The sequence below is a fragment of the Nerophis ophidion genome, linkage group LG02 (genome assembly GCF_033978795.1).
Source record: "Nerophis ophidion isolate RoL-2023_Sa linkage group LG02, RoL_Noph_v1.0, whole genome shotgun sequence".
NCBI classification, from domain to species: Eukaryota; Metazoa; Chordata; class Actinopteri; order Syngnathiformes; family Syngnathidae; genus Nerophis; species Nerophis ophidion.
In genome coordinates, this window is record NC_084612.1 from 15,511,830 (window position 1) to 15,533,069 (window position 21,240).

Sequence of the window (21,240 nt, forward strand, 5' to 3'; positions counted from 1 at the left end):
TGTTTCAGCATTGCACTTTGAAGATGGTCCCTCAGCTTTTTGACAGCATTGTCTCTTTTCAGATCAGCGGACGGACTCTAAGTCTTTCTTACAGTATACATAAACGTTTCTCACTTCTATTTAGACTTCCATATATATTTAATTTCCTTAACCGACAGAAATAATAATAATAACAAAGAACAATCTCTGAGTCTTTGTTAGCCGTTTGTGAAGTTTTGTACTCGTGCACTACGTTCGCTCACATCCTGTTCATCTCCTGGGGCAGGGGTCGGGAACCTTTTTGGCTGAGAGAGCTATACAAGCCAAATATTTTAAAGAGTATTTCCGTGAGAGCCATATAAAACATTTTTTAAGACTGAATACAACAATGAGTGAATTTTTAAGTAAGACCAACACTTTTAGAGTATAATCAATCAATCAATCAATGTTTACTTTTATAGCCCTAAATCACTAGTGTCTCAAAGGGCTGCACAAATCACCACGACATCCTCGGTAATAGGTATCTTATTCTTTTTAATAACATTGTTATTCTGAAGCTAACCAACAATAAATAAAATACTTCTTACCATTAATGCGGCTTGTTGAACTGGTGCGGTAGAAACCGGATGGATGGATTAAAATGCATGAGAATGTTTTATATTTTGAACGTTATTTTTGACACTGTGATTACCAGCAGAATTATTCATTACTTACCGTGATTTATCTGAGAGCCAGGTGCAGTCATCAAAAGAGCCACATCTGGCTCTAGAGCAGGGGTGTCAAACTCAAATACAAAGTGGGGGGGGGTTTAGCAAGTATGAGTATTAGCGGTGAATGCGGTGTTACAGCTTCAATAGCCTTATTCCCATGGTCAAGCCACTCCTGAACTCTAGACAACGGAAGTTACTTCAGTCAGCAATGGTTTGGGGAGCCATGTCAGCTGCTGGTTTTGGTCCACTGTGTTTCATCAAGTCCAGAGTCAATGCAGCTATGTACATGCTTCCATCTGTTGTAAAGCTCTATGGAGATGATGATTTCATATTCCAGCATGATCTGGCACCTGTCCACAGTGCCAAAACCAGCAGTAACTGATGTACTGACCATGGCATTACTGTTCTCCATTGGCCTGCCAACTCTCCTGACCTAAACTCCATAGAGAATTTGTGGGGTATTGTGAAGAAGAAGCTGAAAGACACCAGACCCAATAATGCAAATGAGCTAAAGGCCGCTATTGAAGCATCCTGGGCATCCATAACACCTTAGCAATGCCACAGGCCGATTGCCTAAATGCCACGCCGCATTGATGCAGTAATCCGTGCAAAAGGATTCCCAACCAAGTACTGAGTGCAGTAATTGACATTTTCAAATGTTTCATTTGGTTTTGCTGTTAAAAATATTTTTTTTACTTGGTCTGAGGAAATATTCTAATTTTATGAGATAGGATTATTGAGTTTTCTTAAGATGTATGCCATAATCAGCAATATTAAAATAATAAAAGGCTTGCAATATTTCAGTTGATGTGTAATGAATCCAAAATGTATGACATTTTCATGTTTTTAGGTGCATTAAAGAAAATAAAGGACTTTTTCACAATATTCTAATTTTCTGAGACAGTCCTGTATAATACCGGCGGGCCAGCTCTAATGTTAATTTGATATTGCCTCAAGGGCCAAATGAAACTCTGGCCAGAGTTTGACACCCATGCTCTAGAGCCATAGGTTCCCTACCCCTGTCCAGGGGGCTAAGCCCCCCTGTCCTTAAAAGCTAGTGACGCCCCTGGTGCATTGGATTATTTAATTATTTTTAAATAAATTTGCAAACATTTTTTTAATGAACAATTTCACAATGTCATTATGTGGTATTCTTATTGGATAGACATGCACTCATTCCATTTTGGAGTAGGGTTGCAACGGAGCAAAATGTGGAAAAAGTGAAGCCTGCACTTTAACTCTTGTTTAACAGTTTTTTTGAACACTTTGCGTACATCCCATGTTTATACTTGCAATATGCATGGGTAATAAATATCAATTGTTATCATTATCAGATGCATTGTTTTTAGTATAAGGATTAGCGCAGGTGTACCTAATGCAGTGTCTGTAAAGAGTTAAAGAATGAGAAGACTGGGACCCCGGGTTTGCTGGAAGTCCACTGTCTGGGAACGTGCGCGCGTCCCACACGTACGCGCATGCACGTGTGCGTGTGTGTGTTGGAGCAGCCAGCAGAGCCAGCAGCACATTGGCTTGCAACATGGCGTGGACTCGCCGAGGGACACGACGGCTCTTCCAACACGCATGGTTATTGTTGTTGTTGGGACGAGCCCACTAGTTGGCGTGGGACCCGGAGGTCGCCTTCGTAAGGTGGCGGGCAAACCCTTTTTTGTTTTATTTTACAATTTTTTACGGACTCCCTAATCCCACACACCGGCGAGGAGACAATAGCGGACTGACCGGCCAGAAATGCCTCGCATGTGCCGTGACCGTGCGTGTGCGTGTGTGCATAGACACGGACTGGAAGACCCACGCTGCTCCTAAGCCACCGGAGGAACCCCCGCACCCCCCCAAACAAGGCTGTACATGGCGGTGAAGAGCGCCACTTGGATCATCTCTGCGCTTTTTCTCGTGTGTGCTTCATCCAAGCAAGGTAAAGACAAAAAAAAAAGAATTTAAATGCGTGCTTTTATTTTGGTGAGCCCGTGTGCACCTTGCAGCGCACTATTGTGTGTTGTGTGTTTGCCGCACACACTGGCTGGGAAGAAGCAGCGACTGGTGCCACAAAGGCAGTAAATTGGCCTCACAACCGAGCCGGGCTCGAACTTTGTACGGCGTCATGTTTAATGAAGTGAGTAGGCTACTTTTTTTTTTTTTTTTAAAGCTTTAGAAAACGCTGTTCGAGTCCGGGAAGTGCTTTCGTAAGACGAGAAATCATAAAGTGATCAGTTGACGAGGCTGCAGTTACACTTGTGTCCTGTCGGCGTCAGTAGCGAGCTTGTCAAGCCAAATCATCAGAGCGTTTTCCGGATGTTAAAAAATATTTATTCTGTATCATGCTTGTTCCTGTCATTGTAAAAAAATGACAAGATGTGTCAAATTCATATTCCCAGTTATTAAAGTTAAAGTTAAAGTCCCATACTTGGATTTGGGGGTATATATTTTCAAGTATTTCTCATATATATATATACATATATATATACATATATATATATATATATATATATATATATATATATATATATATACATATATATATATATATATATATATATATATATATATATATATATATATATATATATATATATATATATATATATCAATCAATCAATCAATGTTTACTTATATAGCCCTAAATCACTAGTGTCTCAAAGGGCTGCACAGACCACCACGACATATATCCATTTTCTACCGCTTGTCCCTTTCAGGGGGGGGGGGGGGGGCTGGAGTCTATCTCAGCTGTGTACACCCTGGACAAGTCGCCACCTCATCACAGGGCCAACACAGATAGACAGACAACATTCACACTCACATTCACACACTAGGGCCAATTTCCATCCATCCATCCATTTTCTACCGTTTATTACCTTTTTTGAGGGTCGAGGGGGGCGCTGGTGCCTATCTCAGCTACAATCGGGCGGAAGGCGGCGTACACCCTGGACAAGTCGCCACCTCATCGCAGGGCCAACACAGATAGACAGACAACATTCACTCTCACATTCACACATTAGGGCCAATTTCCATCCATCCATCCATTTTATACTGCTTATTCCCTTTTTTTGGGTTCGCGGGGAGCGCAGGTGCCTATCTCAGCTACAATCGGGCGGAAGGCGGCGTACACCCTGGACACATCGCCACCTCATCACAGGGCCAACAGAGATAGACAGACAACATTCACACCCACATTCACACACTAGGGCCAATTTAGTGTTGCCAATCAACCTATCCCCAGGTGCTTGTCTTTGGAAGTGGGAGGAAGCCGGAGTACCCGGAGGGAACCCACGCATTCACGGGGAGAACATACAAAATCCACACAGAAAGATCCCGAGCCTGGAATTGAACCCAGGACGGCAGGACCTTTGTATTGTGAGGCAGACGCACCAACCCCTCTTCCACCGTGAAGCCTATATTTTCAAGTATTTCTTATATATCCATCCATCCATTTTTCTACCGCTTATTCCTTTTGGGGTCGCGGAGGGCGCTGGCGCCTATCTTTGCTACAATCAGGCGGAAGGCGGGTTACACCTTGGACAAGTCGCCACCTCATCACAGGGCAAACACAGATAGACAGACAACATTCACACTCAAATTCACACACTAGGGACCATTTAGTGTTGTCAATCAACCTATCCCCAGGTGCATGTTAATGCATCATTTTCCATTCTATTATTTTGTCAAAATTATTAAGGACAAGTGGTAGGTAATTAATTATTCATCTACTTGTTAGGGGCGGCCGTGCCAGAAACCTGAGGGTTGCAGGTTCGCTTCCCACCTCTTGACATCCAAATCGCTGCCGTTGTGTCCTTGGGCAGGACACTTCACCCTTGGCCCCGGTGCCGCTCACACTGGTGAATGAATGATGAATGAATGATTGGTGTTGGTCGGAGGGGCCGTAGGCGCAAACTGGCAGCCACGCTTCCGTCAGTCTACCCCAGGGCAGCTGTGGCTACAGATGTAGCTTACCACCACCAGGTGTGAATGAATGATGGGTTCCCACTTCTCTGTGAGCGCTTTGAGTATCCAACAATAGAAAAGCGCAATATAAATCTAATCCATTATTATTATTATTATTGTTAATTTACTGTTAATATCTGCTTACTTTCTTTTTTAGCATGTTCTATCTACACTTCAGTTAAAATGTAATAATCACTTATCCTTCCGTTGTTCGATACTTTACTTTAGTTTTGGATGATACCACAAATTTGGGTATCGAGCCGATACCAAGTAGTTACAGGATCATACATTGGTCATATTCAAAGTCCTCATGTATCCAGGGACATATTTCCTGACTTTGTAAACATAATATAAATAAAAAAAAAACGAAAGAAGATGTGATGCCACAAAATTTGCATTTGGGTTGGGGGTTTGGACCGGTACTTTTCAGAGGCGGTATAGTACCGACAATGATTCATTAGTATTGTGGCAGTATACTAATATCGGTATACTGTATAACCTTACATTGTACCATAAATGGGAAAATAGTTTTTTCACTTGAAAAAAATGGCAGCTTAGTCACCAGAATTTTACTGTTAAATTCATTGTGGTTTTTACAATTTATTACGACAAATGGAAAATCAGTACCATTTTTTTTTCAGGAAACTGTCAGTTTAGTCGCCAGAACTTCACTGTAGAATATACAGTGTTTTTTTTGTTGTTGTTGGTTTTTTTTTTTTAGTATATCATAGTACAGTGAATGGGAAAAAAAGCTCCCACTGAGTTTTCCGGAAAAAAACTAGAAGCTTTATCCACCAGAATTTTACTGTAAAGTGTACGGTGATTTATACAACATCCATCCATCCATTTTCGACAGCTTGTCCCTATTTCGGGGTCGCATGGGGTGCTGGAGCCTATCACAGCTGCAAGAAAAACAGAAGTGCTGTTTTTTTACTGGAAAATCTGCAGCTTACTTGCCAGAATTGTACTGTAAAAACATATAGTTGTTTTTTTAAATATTAGCCTAAATGGTAAAACAGTTGGGGCCCGGCCGGGGACAGCCCGAAGAGGCAACGTGGGTCACCCCTCCAATGGGCTCACCACCCATAGCAGGGGCCATAGAGGTCGGGTGCATTGTGAGCTGGGCGACAGCCGAAGGCAGGGCACTTGGCGGTCCGATCCTCGGCTACAGAAGCTAGCTCTTGGGACGTGGAACGTCACGTCACTGGGGGGGGGGGGAGAGCCTGAGCTAGTGCGCGAAGTCGAGAAATTCCGGCTGGATATAGTCGGACTCACTTCGACGCACAGCAAGGGCTCTGGAACCACTTCTCTCGAGAGGGATTGGACCCTCTTCCACTCTGGCGTTGCCGGCAGTGAGAGGCGACGGGCTGGGGTGGCAATTCTTGTTTCCCCCCGGCTCAAAGCCTGTACGTTGGAGTTCAACCCAGTGGACGAAAGGGTAGCCTCCCTCCGCCTTCGGGTGGGGGGACGGGTCCTGACTGTTGTTTGTGCTTATGCACCAAACGGCAGTTCAGAGTACCCACCCTTTTTGGGAACACTCGAGGGAGTACTGGAAAGTGCTCCCCCGGTTGATTCCCTTGTCCTACTGGGAGACTTCAACGCTCACGTTGGCAACGACAGTGAAACCTGGAGAGGCGTGATTGGGAAGAATGGCCGCCAGGATCTGAACCCGAGTGGTGTTTTGTTATTGGACTTTTGTGCTCGTCACAGTTTGTCCATAACGAACACCATGTTCAAACATAAGGGTGTCCATATGTGCACTTGGCACCAGGACACCCTAGGCCGCAGTTCCATGATCGACTTTGTAGTTGTGTCATCGGATTTGCGGCCTCATGTTTTGGACACTCGGGTGAAGAGAGGGGCGGAGCTTTCTACCGATCACCACCTGGTGGTGAGTTGGCTGCGATGGTGGGGGAGGATGCCGGACAGACCTGGGAGGCCCAAACGCATTGTGAGGGTCTGCTGGGAACGTCTGGCAGAGTCTCCTGTCAGACAATGTTTCAATTCCCACCTCCGGAAGAACTTTGAACATGTCATGAGGGAGGTGCTGGACATTGAGTCCGAGTGGACCATGTTCCGCACCTCTATTGTCGAGGCGGCAGATCGGAGCTGTGGCCTCAAGGTAGTTGGTGCCTGTCGGGGCGGCAATCCTAAAACCCCTTGGTGGACACCAGCGGTGAGGGATGCCGTCAAGCTGAAAAAGGAGTCCTATCGGGTCCTTTTGGCTCATAGGACTCCGGAGGCAGTGGACAGGTACCGACAGGCCAAGCGGTGTGCGGCTTCAGCGGTCGCGGAGGCAAAAACTCGGACATGGGAAGAGTTCGGGGAAGCCATGGAAAACGACTTCCGGACGGCTTCGAAGCGATTCTGGACCACCGTCTGCCGCCGCCTCATGAAGGGGAAGCAGTGCACTATCAACACCGTGTATGGTGCGGATGGTGTTCTGCTGACCTCGATTGCGGATGTTGTGGATAGGTGGAAGGAATACTTCGAAGACCTCCTCAATCCCACCAACACGTCTTCCTATGAGGAAGCAGTGCCTGGGGAATCTGTGGTGGACTCTCCTATTTCTGGGGCTGAGGTCGCTGAGGTAGTTAAAAAGCTCCTCGGTGGCAAGGCCCCAGGGGTGGACGAGATCAGCCCTGAGTTCCTTAAGGCTCTGGATGCTGTGGGGCTGTCTTGGTTGACAAGACTTTGCAGCATCGCGTGGACATCGGGGGCGGTGCCTCTGGATTGGCAGACCGGGGTGGTGGTTCCTCTCTTTAAGAAGGGGGACCGGAGGGTGTGTTCCAACTATCGTGGGATCACACTCCTCAGCCTTCCCGGTAAGGTTTATTCAGGTGTACTGGAGAGGAGGCTACGTCGGATAGTCGAACCTCGGATTCAAGAGGAACAGTGTGGTTTTCGTCCTGGTCGTGGAACTGTGGACCAGCTCTATACTCTCGGCAGGGTTTTTGAGGGTGCATGGGAGTTTGCCCAACCAGTCTACATCTGCTTTGTGGACTTGGAGAAGGCATTCGACCGTGTCCCTCAGGAAGTCCTGTGGGGAGTGCTCAGAGAGTATGGGGTATCGGACTGTCTTATTGTGGCGGTCCGTTCCCTGTACGATCAGTGCCAGAGCTTGGTCCGCATTGCCGGCAGTAAGTCGAACACATTTCCAGTGAGGGTTGGACTCCGCCAAGGCTGTCCTTTGTCACCGATTCTGTTCATAACTTTTATGGACAGAATTTCTAGGCGCAGTCAAGGCGTTGAGGGGTTCCGGTTTGCTAACCGCAGGATTAGGTCTCTGCTTTTTGCAGATGATGTGGTCCTGATGGCTTCATCTGACCGGGATCTTCAGCTCTCGCTGGATCGGTTCGCAGCCGAGTGTGAAGCGACCGGAATGAGAATCAGCACCTCCAAGTCCGAGTCCATGGTTCTCGCCCGGAAAAGGGTGGAGTGCCATCTCCGGGTTGGGGAGGAGACCCTGCCCCAAGTGGAGGAGTTCAAGTACCTAGGAGTCTTGTTCACGAGTGAGGGAAGAGTGGATCGTGAGATCGACAGGCGGATCGGTGCGGCGTCTTCAGTAATGCGGACGTTGTACCGATCCGTTGTGGTGAAGAAGGAGCTGAGCCGGAAGGCAAAGCTCTCAATTTACCGGTCGATCTACGTTCCCATCCTCACCTATGGTCATGAGCTTTGGGTCATGACCGAAAGGATAAGATCACGGGTACAAGCGGCCGAAATGAGTTTCCTCCGCCGTGTGGCGGGGCTCTCCCTTAGAGATAGGGTGAGAAGCTCTGCCATCCGGGAGGGACTCAAAGTAAAGCCGCTGCTCCTTCACATCGAGAGGAGCCAGATGAGTTGGTTCGGGCATCTGGTCAGGATGCCACCCGAACGCCTCCCTAGAGAGGTGTTTAGGGGACATCCAACCGGTAGGAGGCCACGGGGAAGACCCAGGACACGTTGGGAAGACTATGTCTCCCGGCTGGCATGGGAACGCCTCGGGATCCCCCGGGAAGAGCTAGACGAAGTGGCTGGGGAGAGGGAAGTCTGGGTTTCCCTGCTTAGGCTGTTGCCCCCGCGACCCGACCTCGGATAAGCGGAAGATGATGGATGGATGGATGGATGGATGGATGGTAAAACAGTGCCACTGTTTGCTTAACAGAAAAAATGGCACCTTAGTTGCCAGAATTCTACTGTAAAATACACAGTTTTTTTTTTTACAACATACTACCATAAAAAGAAAAACAGTATCGCTGTTTTTTACACCAACAACTGGCAGCTTACTCGCCAAAATTTTACTGTGAACTATTCAGTGTTTTTTTTTTTACATAGTACACTAAATGGAAAAAAAGTACCACTGTGTTTTTTACAGGAAAGCTGTCAGTTTAGTCGCCAGAACTTTACTGTAAAAAATACAGTGTTTTTTTTTTATTTTTTACATCATGGTACGGTGAATGGAAGAAAACGTAACATTGTTTTTATATGGGAAAAAACTAGAAGCTTAAAGCATAATTGTACATACTACAAAGGTGGATGCTCGCAAATTTTCAGGACTCATGCAGATCCCAAATACAGATCAGCAGGTACCAGAAGGTAAGAAAAGTTGCTTTTGCATAACATTGCGAAACAAAACGCCAGATAATGTCTTACCTAATACACACACCATAATAATATGTTATAGCACAGTACAATCCATCAAGCGATGCAGCCTCATAGCTTACCAAAGTCGTTAAAACATTTTGATAGATTTATGAGCGCCGTGTGTAATGTTCTATATTTTCAATGGAACATATACAATGTTGGTGTTGTTTACCTGAGTCATATTGCAGTCTACACCAGTGGTCCTCAAATGGGGGTACGCGTACCCCTGGGGGTACTTGAAGGTATGCCAAAGGGTACATGAGATTGTTTGAAAATTTTCTAAAAATAGCAACAATTCAAAAATCCTTTATAAATAAATGTATTGAATAATACTTAAAGAAAATATGAATGTAAGTTCATAAACTGTGAAAAGAAATGCAACAATGCAATATTCAGTGTTGATAGCTAGATTTTTTTGTGGACATGTTCCATAAATATTGATGCTAAAGATTTCTTTTTTTGTGAAGAAATGTTTAGAATTAAGTTCATGAATCCAGATGGATCTCAATTACAATCCCCAAAGAGGGCACTTTAAGTTGATGATTACATCTACGTGTAGAAATCTTTATTTATAATTGAATCACTTGTTTATTTTTCAACAAGTTTTTAGTTATTTTTATATCTTTTGTTCCGAATAGTTCAAGAAAGACCACTACAAATGAGCAATAATCTTGCACTGTTATACAATTTAATAAATCAGAAACTGATGACATAGTGCTGTATTTTACTTCTTTATCTCTTTTTTTCAACCAAAAATGCTTTGCTCTGATTAGGGGGTACTTGAATTAAAAACATTTTCACAGGGGGTACATCACTGAAAAAAGGTTGAGAACCACTGGTCTACGCATATTTCTTATGTGTGACTGCCATCATAATTTAGTCAACACGTATCTCTTTTGTGTGACTGCCATGTACTGGTCACACTTATCATTTCACGACGTACCAAATAAAAAAGCTTTGAGGTCGGTAAGCACAACCAAAATTATTCCGTACATTAGGTGCACGGGGTTATAAGGCGCACTGTCCGGTTTTGAGAAAATCAAATGATTTTAGCGCCTTATAGTCGGAAAAATACAGTATTCTTTATTTAGACAAATACTTATAATAAACTAAATGTTTTTTTTTACTTTGTTTTTTACTTTTTTTGCACTCCCACCAAAACATTGATTAGCATTTATACACCGGTGAGAGTGGCACTGGGGGCAAGGTGGGTGAAGGGCCCCCTTGATCCGCTTTGAACTGAACTCTCGCGGCTGTGTTGGATCCACTATAGATTTAACTTTCACAGTATCATGTTAGACCCGCTAGACATCCATTGCTTTCGGTCCCCTAGTGGGGCGGTTGCCCACATATGTGGTCCTCTCCAAGGTTCTCATAGTCATCATTGTCACCGACGTCCCACTGGGTGTGAGTTCTCCTTGCCCACTGGGTGTGAGTTTTCCTTGCCCTTATGTGGGTTCTTCCGAGGATGTCGTAGTGGTTTGTGCAGCCCTTTGAGAAACTTATGATTTAGGGCTATATAAATAAACATTGTTTGATTGATTGATTAATTGAAGTTTCTTGCCCGAAGAAAATGATGGCGTTAGCTGAAATCAAACTGGCACGGCCGCTCTACCATCTGAGCCACACCGTTCATACAATTTATATGGATGAAGTTTGCATTGAATCATTGCTCTGCGTTGAATAGCGTATACAATATAGATATAAAAACAACAACAGTACAATTACGAATCACTAAGGTCCTGGAAGACTTACAGTCCTTACAGAATGAATTTATTACTGCACTTAGACATACTGTGCTGTGTGCACACATGAACATTAGAGTGCTGTATACAGTATAGCCCTATAAGGTAAATTAGTGCATACCTTGAGGGACGTTAATGGGCTTCTTAGTTGCAGCTGAGTGGTAAATAAGCAAATTGTTTGACCCATAGGGTATGATATAAAACAACTTCCCCTCTGCCTTTCATAACCTGCTTGTGCGAGTGAGATAGTGCTGCGTTTGACGTGCGTATCTATGCTGGGTCTTTTGTGTGATCCCATCGAGGGCTGACATTGAGAGACGTGGTGGGGGCGCCGGCGACGGCTCCCAAGTGGAGAGCGAGGCGGGTCGCGGAGGGAACAAAAAGTCTGCCCACACAACTGACGAGTGGGTGAACGATCGGCCGTAAGATTTCATAACAAAGACCTGTGCAAAAACATCAGTGCAGCTGGTGGTGATCTTGTAGGGTCATGAGAAAATACAAGGAACAAGAAAGTTGTGTAATAGTAGTGTCCGGTAAAGTGGTGCAGAATAGTATCCTTATTTGACAAAAGTGGCAATGAATCCACCTTATACGACTGAGAGAGCCGTGAAAGCCAAATATTTTAAAATGTATTTCCGTGAGAGCCGTATAATATTTTTAACACTGAACACAACTGTCAGGTTCAAACACTGATGACATCTATTAAACAGACAAGAAGCAAGGAATTAAACAGAGACTCTTCTCAATTTAGCTCAATGAGGAGAAACACGTAGACCTGTACCCTTGTACAGTGTCATCCCACGCTCTGACAAGAGAATTCTACGCCTCTTCTTTCATTTGGACTTTCCCTGATTACAACAACTAAATGCATGCATCACTTATTCTTTTTAATAACATTGTTAATCTGAAGGTAACCAATAATAAATAAAATACTTTTGACCATTAATGCGACTTCTTGAACAGGTGCGATAGAAACGGATGGATAGATTAAAATGCATGAGAATGTTTTATATTTTGAACGTTATTTTTAACACCGTGTTTACCAGCGGAATTATTCATTACTTATCGTGTTAAGCAACGTCAGCTAAGATTTATCTGAGAGCCAGATGCAGTCATCAAAAGAGCCACATCTGGCTCGAGAGCCATAGGTTCCCTAGCCCTGTTATACGGTATAGGTTGTAATCAGTCATGTGACTTTTGAGCGGAAATAAACGAAGTGGTGGGCCACAAAATTAAATACATTATGCGAGGGGACTAGATTTTACCACTAAAAGCAGATACGAGCAAAAAAATCAAACCATGAAATGGAATCTTAAAGTTAAAGTACCAATGACTGTCACACACACTAGGTGTGGTGAAATGTGTCCTCTGCATTTGACCCATCCCCTTGTTCGCCTTCTGGGAGGTGAAGGTAGCAGTGGGCACCAGCGGTGCCGCGCCCGGGAATCATTTTTGGTGATTTAACCCCCAAATCTAACTCTTGATGCTGAGTTCCAAGCAGGGAGGTAATGAGTCCAATTTTTATAGTCATTGGTCTGACTCGGGTTTGAACTCACAACCTACCAATCTCAGGGCGGACACTCTAACCCAGGCATGGGCAATTATTTTGACTCGGGGGGCACATTTACAGAAAAAAATGTGTCTTGGGGCCGGTATATCTTTTTTTTAGGGATACTAGTACAAAATCTCACAATAATGTCTGATTGAATGCTGAAAACAGACCGCCTTAAAAAACATAATGGAATTTTACATTTTTTCTATAAACGATAAAACACTGAATATTGACAAAATATGAATGTCACACCCCTTGCCGATCGACATGTTTTACAATCAAGTGAAACGCAACAAAAATGCAACCAACGGTGAAATATGAACGTGACGGGTACAAAATAAACCCACCTACAATCTGATATATCACTAAGCTTTAGAACTTTGTTGTGGAAATCTACTTCTGTGTCTGTGGAAACACTTCCCACCCACACTGCTTGGTGCCTCATCTGAGCTGCTGTGACGTAGATGACCATAGTAACTATTTAGATAACCATAGCAACTAATTATATTACCATAGTAACTCATCCAAAAGTGCAGATTCCAACCATTGAAATACTTAGTTTGTATACTTCAAGACTTACGGTCATTAGAAAACATCACTCTACATCATAATAGCAGCTACACTTTCCATTTTAAAGATCTAAAAAAATAATTTGGGAATGTCTGGCGTGCCAGATTGAAAAGCTAAATGGGCCGCATGTGGCCCCCGGGCCTTAATTTGCCCAAGTCTGCTCCAAACTAGGCCACTGAGTAGGTCAAATCCCTAAACTTTATCAAAAAAGGTTTTGTCAAGCGGTCCTAAGGGTTATCCGTCGGTCGCTTATCAGTTTTACTGGTAAGGAGTAGACATGTATGTTTTAATGATGTTATAATTGGTATTTTGCACCAAAAAAAAAAAATTGAACAATTTAGTTTTGATTATTTTTTAACACTTTTTTTAAGTTTTCTTCCAAGTGTTTTATTTAGTTTTAGCAAAAACATGCATACAATTTTAAATTCAAGTTTTATTATAAAAGCATGAAAAAAATGTCACATGAATAAATAAATACAATTCTTTTCAGGGCCCTGGTTTACGATATGCTGTATATTCATGGTTCGGGAAAGGTTTTGATTGATTGATTGATTGATTGATTGATTGAAACTTTTATTAGTAGATTGCAGAGTTCAGTACATATTCCGTACAATTGACCACTAAATGGTAACACCCGCATACGTTTTTCAACTTGTTTAAGTCGGGGTCCACGTTAATCAATTCATGGTAAAGACTCCGGTGCATTTATTCTGGCCGTGACCGAATCCCGCCAGTTCTACCTGGTACTGATTCACAACATTTTCAAAGTTGCTATCTTAAGGTACCTGGGTTGCTCGTGAATTCACGCCCACTTCATTACTTTGTGATCAGTCCAGCAGCACTGGAAGTGGACTCAGCCAAACTATCTCTAAGTAATGTTGCAATTTTTACTGCCAACAAAGAAATTGACGAAAAAAAATGCTGGTGCGCCAGACGCCATTCTACACGGCAAAACAGATGAAAGTTCCGAAAAGCATGGAGGTATACAACTTCTATGTGTGTGGCTGGGTCATGAAAATTGGTATCAAGAGACTTTCCCGGATAAATCATGCATCGCTTTTGAATCTCAGCAAAACTAAAATAATGCTAATTTGTAACAGTAGAAGAGAAAGTCAAACACAAATACGAATAGACGGAGTAGATATTGAAAGGGTTAAAGAAAACACATTTTTGGGTGTTATAATAGATGATAAAATTAATTGGAAATCTCATGTAAAAAATATACAACATAAAGTAGCAAGAAACACATCATAAAGCTAAACATGTTCTTGACCAAAAATCACTTACATTTTTTACTGCTCACTAGTGTTACCATATCTGAGTTATTGTGCAGAAACAACTACAAATGTGCGCTTCATTTACTAACTGTGTTACAAAAAAAGATCACTTGTAATAATAAATAATGTTGGATATAGAGAACATACACACCCTTTATTTATTAAATCACAATTGTAGAAATTCAATGATTTGGTTCATTCGCACACAGCAAGAATGATGTATAACGCAAACTATAACCTGCTACCCAAGAATGTACAACAATTCTTCTCAACAAAAGAGGAGAAATAAAACCTGAGAGGAAAATATAATCAAAAACATTTGTATGCATGTACTACACCTAAAAGCATTAGCATACGTGTATGTGGAATTTAATTATGGAATGGATTAACCAAAGAAATTAAACAGAGCACCAATGTGATTCAGTTTAAGAGACTGTTCAAACTACAAGTGTTCACAAAGAACACAGAAAAAGAATTATGATTAACATCTCTTTTTTTATTTTTTTCTACATTAAGACACAGATTATTTATGTATTTAATATTTGTTTGCATGTTATTTATTTATTATTTATTTGTTCACTGCTCTGTTACAGAGAACAAGGAAATTGGATACAATTGTTATGGTATGAAAAGGGGTTGGATTAAATAAGATCTGCTTCTTCCTGCTCCTTTTCAAACATGCTGTAATGAAACAACTGGAAATGTGTGATTCATTACATTGTATTGTATGCATGTTACAAATATACTGAACTGAACTTTTGTTCGAGTAAGGTTGCATTTCATGATTTAACTTCACATCTATAGCCACGTTTGTTGCCTTTTTGTTGCACCGCCGCTTACAAGGATGGATGCTTTTCCCCCGTCTTTAAAAAAAAATATAACTATAGATGTCAACATTGTGTATGTGCTGAAAGCTTCATTTATGATTGTTGCCTTTTGGTGTTGACGTCAGAACGTGACGTCTCCGAAGTAATACAGCCGCCTATTTCATTTTCAACACATTGCAAACATTGGGTCTCAGCTCTGTTATTTTCCGTTTTTTCGACTATTTTTTGTAACCTTGGAGACATCATGCCTCGCCGGTGTGTTGTCGGAGGGTGTAACAACACTAACAGGGAGGGATTCAAGTTGCACCACTGGCCCGAAGATGCGAAAGTGTCTGCCGCCAGACCCCCATTGAATGTGCCAGAGTGTGTCTGCACATTTTACCGGCGATGACAGACATGGCACAAAGATGTATGGATAACCTGCAAATGCATTTGCAACGATAAAGTCAACGAAATCACAAAGGTGAGTTTTGTTGATGTTGACTGCCAGCTAATCGATGCTAACATGCTATGCTAATCGATGCTAACATGCTATTTACCGGCGGTGCTTAAGCAGACATGGCACAGAGATGTATGGATAACCTGCAGATGCATTTGCAACTATATTACGTTTCCTTCCACCCACATTTAATGCGAAAAAACACTTACCAATCGGAGGATTTAAGTTGCTCCAGTGTCACGAGATGCGAAAGTCCTGATCGTTTGGTCCGCACATTTTACCGGCGATGCTAACGCAGCTATTTGGCCATGCTATGGCTATAAATACCGTCAATAGCTATTCGCTCAACAGCTTCAGTTTCTTCTTCAATACTTTCATACTCCAACCATCCCTTTCAATACATGCGTAATCTGTTGAATCGCTTAAGCCGCTGAAATCCGAGTCTGAATCGGAGCTAATGTCGCTATATCTTGCTGTGCTATTCGCCATTGTTTGTTTACATTGGCAGCACCGTATGGCGTCACAGGGAAATGGATGGTCGCATCGAAAATAGCGAAAATCAAGCACTTTAAAGCTTTTTTAGGTATATTCCGGGACCGGTAAAATTTTGAAAAAAACTTCAAAAAATACAACAAGCCACTGGGAACTGATTTTTATTGTTTTGAAATTGTGATAATGTTCCCCTTTAAGAACTTCGAAATAAAACAAATTACAAATAACATTGCGATAATACTTCATTGGGAAATACTTAACGTTAAAAGTGTATCAAACTAACCTTAAACAAAGTGATGACTAAAAACGTGTGTTCTTCTTCTTGATTATCCCTCGAAAAACTCTGACAAAACTTTTTTTCCGTGATATGAACGGTTCCAATGAAAGCATAGGGCATTTATCTTCAAAATGCAGTCCAGATCGTGACGACAACAGACGCTCACTGGCCCACCACTTTCAGCCTCGCTCAGTTAATAATGAGTCAGGACGTGACGTCAGGTGAATACAAACTATTGTCGTGACTGCAGTGTTTAGATGTCTTTCACACTTGGGGGTCAATAAGCAATTTTTGTGGCTCCTTAATAAAGAGCATCGACATGAACTTAAGTAGGTCAGCTTTTATGATATAACTTAAGTATTCCAAAGCAAAATGCGCGTGAAGTTATTTCTATATTCTGCTTCTATATTCACATAATTAGATTTCCCAAATGGCTTCGCTCCTATATTGGATCCACTACGGACTGGACTCTCACTGTTATGTTGGATCCACTATGGACTGGACTTTCACAATATCACGTTTGACCCGCTCGACATCCATTGCTTTCGGTCTCCCCTCGAGGGGGGAGGGGGAGTTGCCCACATATGTGGTCCTCTAGAAGGTTTCACATAGTCATTGTCACTGGCGTCCCACTGGGGTGAGATTTTCCTTGCCCTTATGTGGGCTCTGTACCGCGGATGTTGTTGTGGCTTGTGCAGCCCTTTGAGACACTTGTGATTTAGGGCTATATAAATATACTTTGATGGATTGATTGAAAAAACAGTGGGTTCTGTTTTCAGAAACACAAAGGCTGACATTAGAAGTTCTAGTGATTGTTTTCTTACATATTTCCACAGACCTCAAACATTCTTTATCAGGGTAGTCAAAAGTTACCACGTTGATACCAAAACTGAAAAAAAGACAAATACCTGCGTTTTTTCATTATCGTATTTTTCAGACTATAAGCCACAGTTTTTTTCATAGTTTGGCCGGGGTTGCAACGTATCCCAGAATCCTTTGCATCTAAGTCTGGGCGATATATCGATATACGATATATATCGCGGGTTTTTCTCTGTGCGATATAGAAAATGACTATATCGTAATATTCGAGTAGACGTTCTCACGCAGCTGCGGGCATTACACTCTCCTCGCTCTTTCCTGTGTCTCCTCAAGAACAAATGAGGCATAATGATGCAATATGTACATACAGCTAGCCCAAATAGCATGTTAGCATCGATTAGCATGCCGTGACTATTGATATGTCTGATTAGCACTCCACGTAAGTCAACTTGAGTCCGTTTTTGATCGTGTTGTTACACCCTCCGACAACACACCGACGAGGCATGATGTCTCCAAGGCACGGAAAACAGTCGAAAAAACGGAAAATAACAGAGCTGATTTGACTTGGTGTGTGTAAGGTGTTTGAGAAAATGGCGGAGTGCTTCCTGTTGTGACGTCACGGGTGAAAGGTCATTGCTCCGACAGCGAACAATTGAAAGGCGTTTCAAACGCCAAATTCACCCTTTTAGAGTTTGGAAATCGGTTAAAAAAAAAAAAGGTATTTTTTCTGCAACATCAAGGTATATATTGACGCTTACATAGGTCTGGTGATAATGTTCCCCTTTAAGAGTGAGTAATTCGGTGCGGCCCCTTTAAGTGACCGTCACTAGATTTACCCAACGGCGGGGGATTGTCGTGACCGACGTTTTTGTGTGTCAAAAGATACTTCAAGTTGTCTTGTTTTCGCGTTACAAGCACAACATTGTAATTGAAGTGTGGCAATTAGGCTTGTTACTGATAGTTTTGTCTTGTTTGTGTTTGACGTTTTGATTCCTGTCCAGTGCTCTTATTTCTAGTTTCTACTTCCGGTGTTTTTGAGTCACCTCCTGTCCTGGTGCTCTTTTTGTCAGTATTTCCTGTTTGTTTTTTCTATTTTTAAAGCACCTTTTACTTTCTGTTCTATGTCCTGCCAGCACATCTGATTCTAATTACTTAGTTCTATTTAGTTCCACCTTCTGTGCCAGATCGTTCTACTACTGTGCACCTCCCTGTTGCCAATAAATATACTTTTACCTGCACGCCATCAGTTATTTCCCCATCCTTGGGGTCACGCTAGAAGCAACACTCATCAGACCTTGACAGTGGCAGTGTAGCATAAATATAAGTGTGGCGTCACTCCGCTTCACAACACACCTCACACGCGCCTGGTTTGCCCGAGAATAAGACGTAGCAGAAAAGATCTGTGATAAAATTTAGCAACTTATTTTTAGCAAGTAGAGGGACAATAAGAAGAGGATTCATATGGTCCCATTTGTTGCAGTTTACCTGACACATGAAACGTAACAGTTTGGAGGGTGCAGTTTAATTGTATTTTTTTTTTAACATGTCCTGTCCAGCCACTCAGGCAAATCATACTGTTTATCCATCCATCCATTTTCTACCGCTTGTCCCTTTTGGGGTCGCGGGGGTTCGCCTATTTCACCTACTCAGTGGCCTAGTGGTTAGAGTGTCCGCCCTGAGATCGGTAGTTTGTGAGTTCTAACCCCGACCGAATCATACCAAAGACTATAAAAAATGGGACCCATTGCCTCCCTGCTTGGCACTCAGCATCAAGGGTTGGATTTGGGGGTTAAATCACCATAAAATGATTCCCGGGCGCAGCACTGCTGCTGCCCACTGCTCCCCTCACCTCCCAGGGGGTGATCAAGGGGATGGATCAAATGCAGAGGACTAATTTCACCACACCTAGTTTGTGTGTTACAAACATTGGTACTTTAAGGCGGGATACACCCTGGACAAGTCGTCACCTCATCGCAGGGCGAAGCTCTGAATCTTTTGATGATATCATGGACCATGGATGGTGAAATCCCTACATTCCTTGCAATGGCCGGTTGAGAAATGGACAATTTGCTCGCACATTTGTTCACAAAGTGGTGACCCTTGCCCCATCCTTGTTTGTGAATTACTGAGCATTTCATGAAAGCTGCTTTTATACCCAATCATGGCACCCACCTGTTCCCAATTAGCCTGTTCACCTGTGGGAGGTTCCAAATAAATGTTTGACGAGCATTCCTCAAACTATGTCAGTCTTTTTTGCCACGTGTGCCAGCTTTTCTGAAACATGTTTCAGGCATCAAATTCCAATTGAGCTAATATTTGCAAAAAATAACAAAAGTTTTCCGGTTCAAACGTTAAGTATCTTGTCTTTGAAGTCTATTCAATTGAATATAGGTTGAAAAGGATTTGCAAATCATTGTATTCTGTTTTTATTTACAATTTACACAACGTGTCAACTTCACTGGTTTTGGGGTTTTACAAAGAAAAAGACAGATCAGATGTAAGGTTTGACTTCCAAATGCTGAAAAAAGTTCTGTGCATGAAGTTGTCTCCAGAGCCTGGATATGAGGCTCCCTCCCGGGGGAACAATTAAAAGAAAGAATCGCCTGAGGCCGCACAACATTATGATAATCAAAGTCTTGTATTTGAATACAAATTGGTTACTTGTGTCACACCAGGCTTTACATGTCTGGTGTTGAATGTTTTAAATGAATAAATACAGCTCAACATACATTTTCTCCCCGTGTGGAAATGTAACAAAGTATTGTTCCATATGGAGTTTCGCCAAGTATCACAGCTACATGGAGACACACATGAATAATTAAAAATACATGATTCATTTGTGTACCGCTTTTTAGGGATGATGTTTGTTAAGAATTTATCGATTTCGATGCCGATATCGAATCCTCTTATCTAGTGTAACCGATTCCTTATCGAGTCTCTTATCGACTCTCATCGAATCCAGATAGGTTGTTGTATATGGGAAAAAAACATTGACTGTTGTTACCCCCCCCAAACAAATTGTGAGTTTTTCCTGGCCTTAATGTGGGCTCTGAACCAAGGATGTCGTTGTGAATTGTGCAGCCCTTTGAGACACATGTGATTTAGGGCTGTACAAATAAACATTGATTGATTGATAGTAAAATAAATACATATTGACTGTTAGTGCCTTTTTAAGGGGGCCACCTAAGAAAAATACATGCAGGGAAAATCCTGCATTAATTTATTTAGTTTACAGCACTTTACATTTGAAACAAATCACAGAGTAATGGTGTTGTTTACTTTTTGTTCCATTACATGTGAGCAAAATACAATTATTAACCTATTTGTATTCGTCTGTGTTCAAATAGAAGGGAAGGATATTTTTCACCATCGTTCTCGTTAGCTTGTGAGTAATGTTGTTTCTCTCTTCCTCACTCATCTTGCTTTGTTCTGCGTTGTACCTCGCTATGCTTCACGCTCTGTGTTACAGAGCAAACACTTTGGCTGTCACGAATGTCTTCATCTGAAATAGGATAACGTTAACATTATCTTAAAGGCCTACTGAAACCCACTACTACCGACCACGCAGCCTGATAGTTTATATATCAATGATGAAATATTAACATTGCAACACATGCCAATACGGCCTTTTTAGTTTTCTAAATTGCAATTTGAAATTTGTCGCGAAGTGTCGTGTTGAAAACGTTGCGGTACGATGACGCATATGATGACGCGTGCGTTTGACGTCTCGGGTTGTAGCGGACATTATCTTCCAGCCCGATCCAAGCTATAAGTAGTCTGCTTTAATCGCATAATCACACAGTATTCTGGACATCTGTGTTGCTGAATATTTTGCAATTTGTTCAATTAATAATGGAGAAGTCAAAGTAAAAAGCTGGAGGTGGGAAGCTTTAGCCTTTAGCCACACAAACACAGTCGGTGTTTCCTTGTTTAAAATTCCCGGAGGTGAAGCTTTACTATGGATCAGAGCGGT

At 42.3% G+C, this 21,240-nt stretch overlaps 1 protein-coding gene across 1 annotated transcript in view; it reads left to right on the forward strand.

The window, feature by feature from the left end:
• The first annotated feature begins 2,186 nt into the window (after positions 1-2,186).
• Positions 2,187-21,240, forward strand: part of igdcc4 (immunoglobulin superfamily, DCC subclass, member 4) — a 232,452-nt gene continuing 213,398 nt past the window's right edge. Inside the window, exon 1 of the mRNA XM_061878024.1 lies at positions 2,187-2,619. Within this exon, the coding sequence (XP_061734008.1) occupies positions 2,553-2,619 (67 nt within the window). The 5' untranslated portion in view covers positions 2,187-2,552. The remainder of the gene's footprint in view (positions 2,620-21,240) is intronic.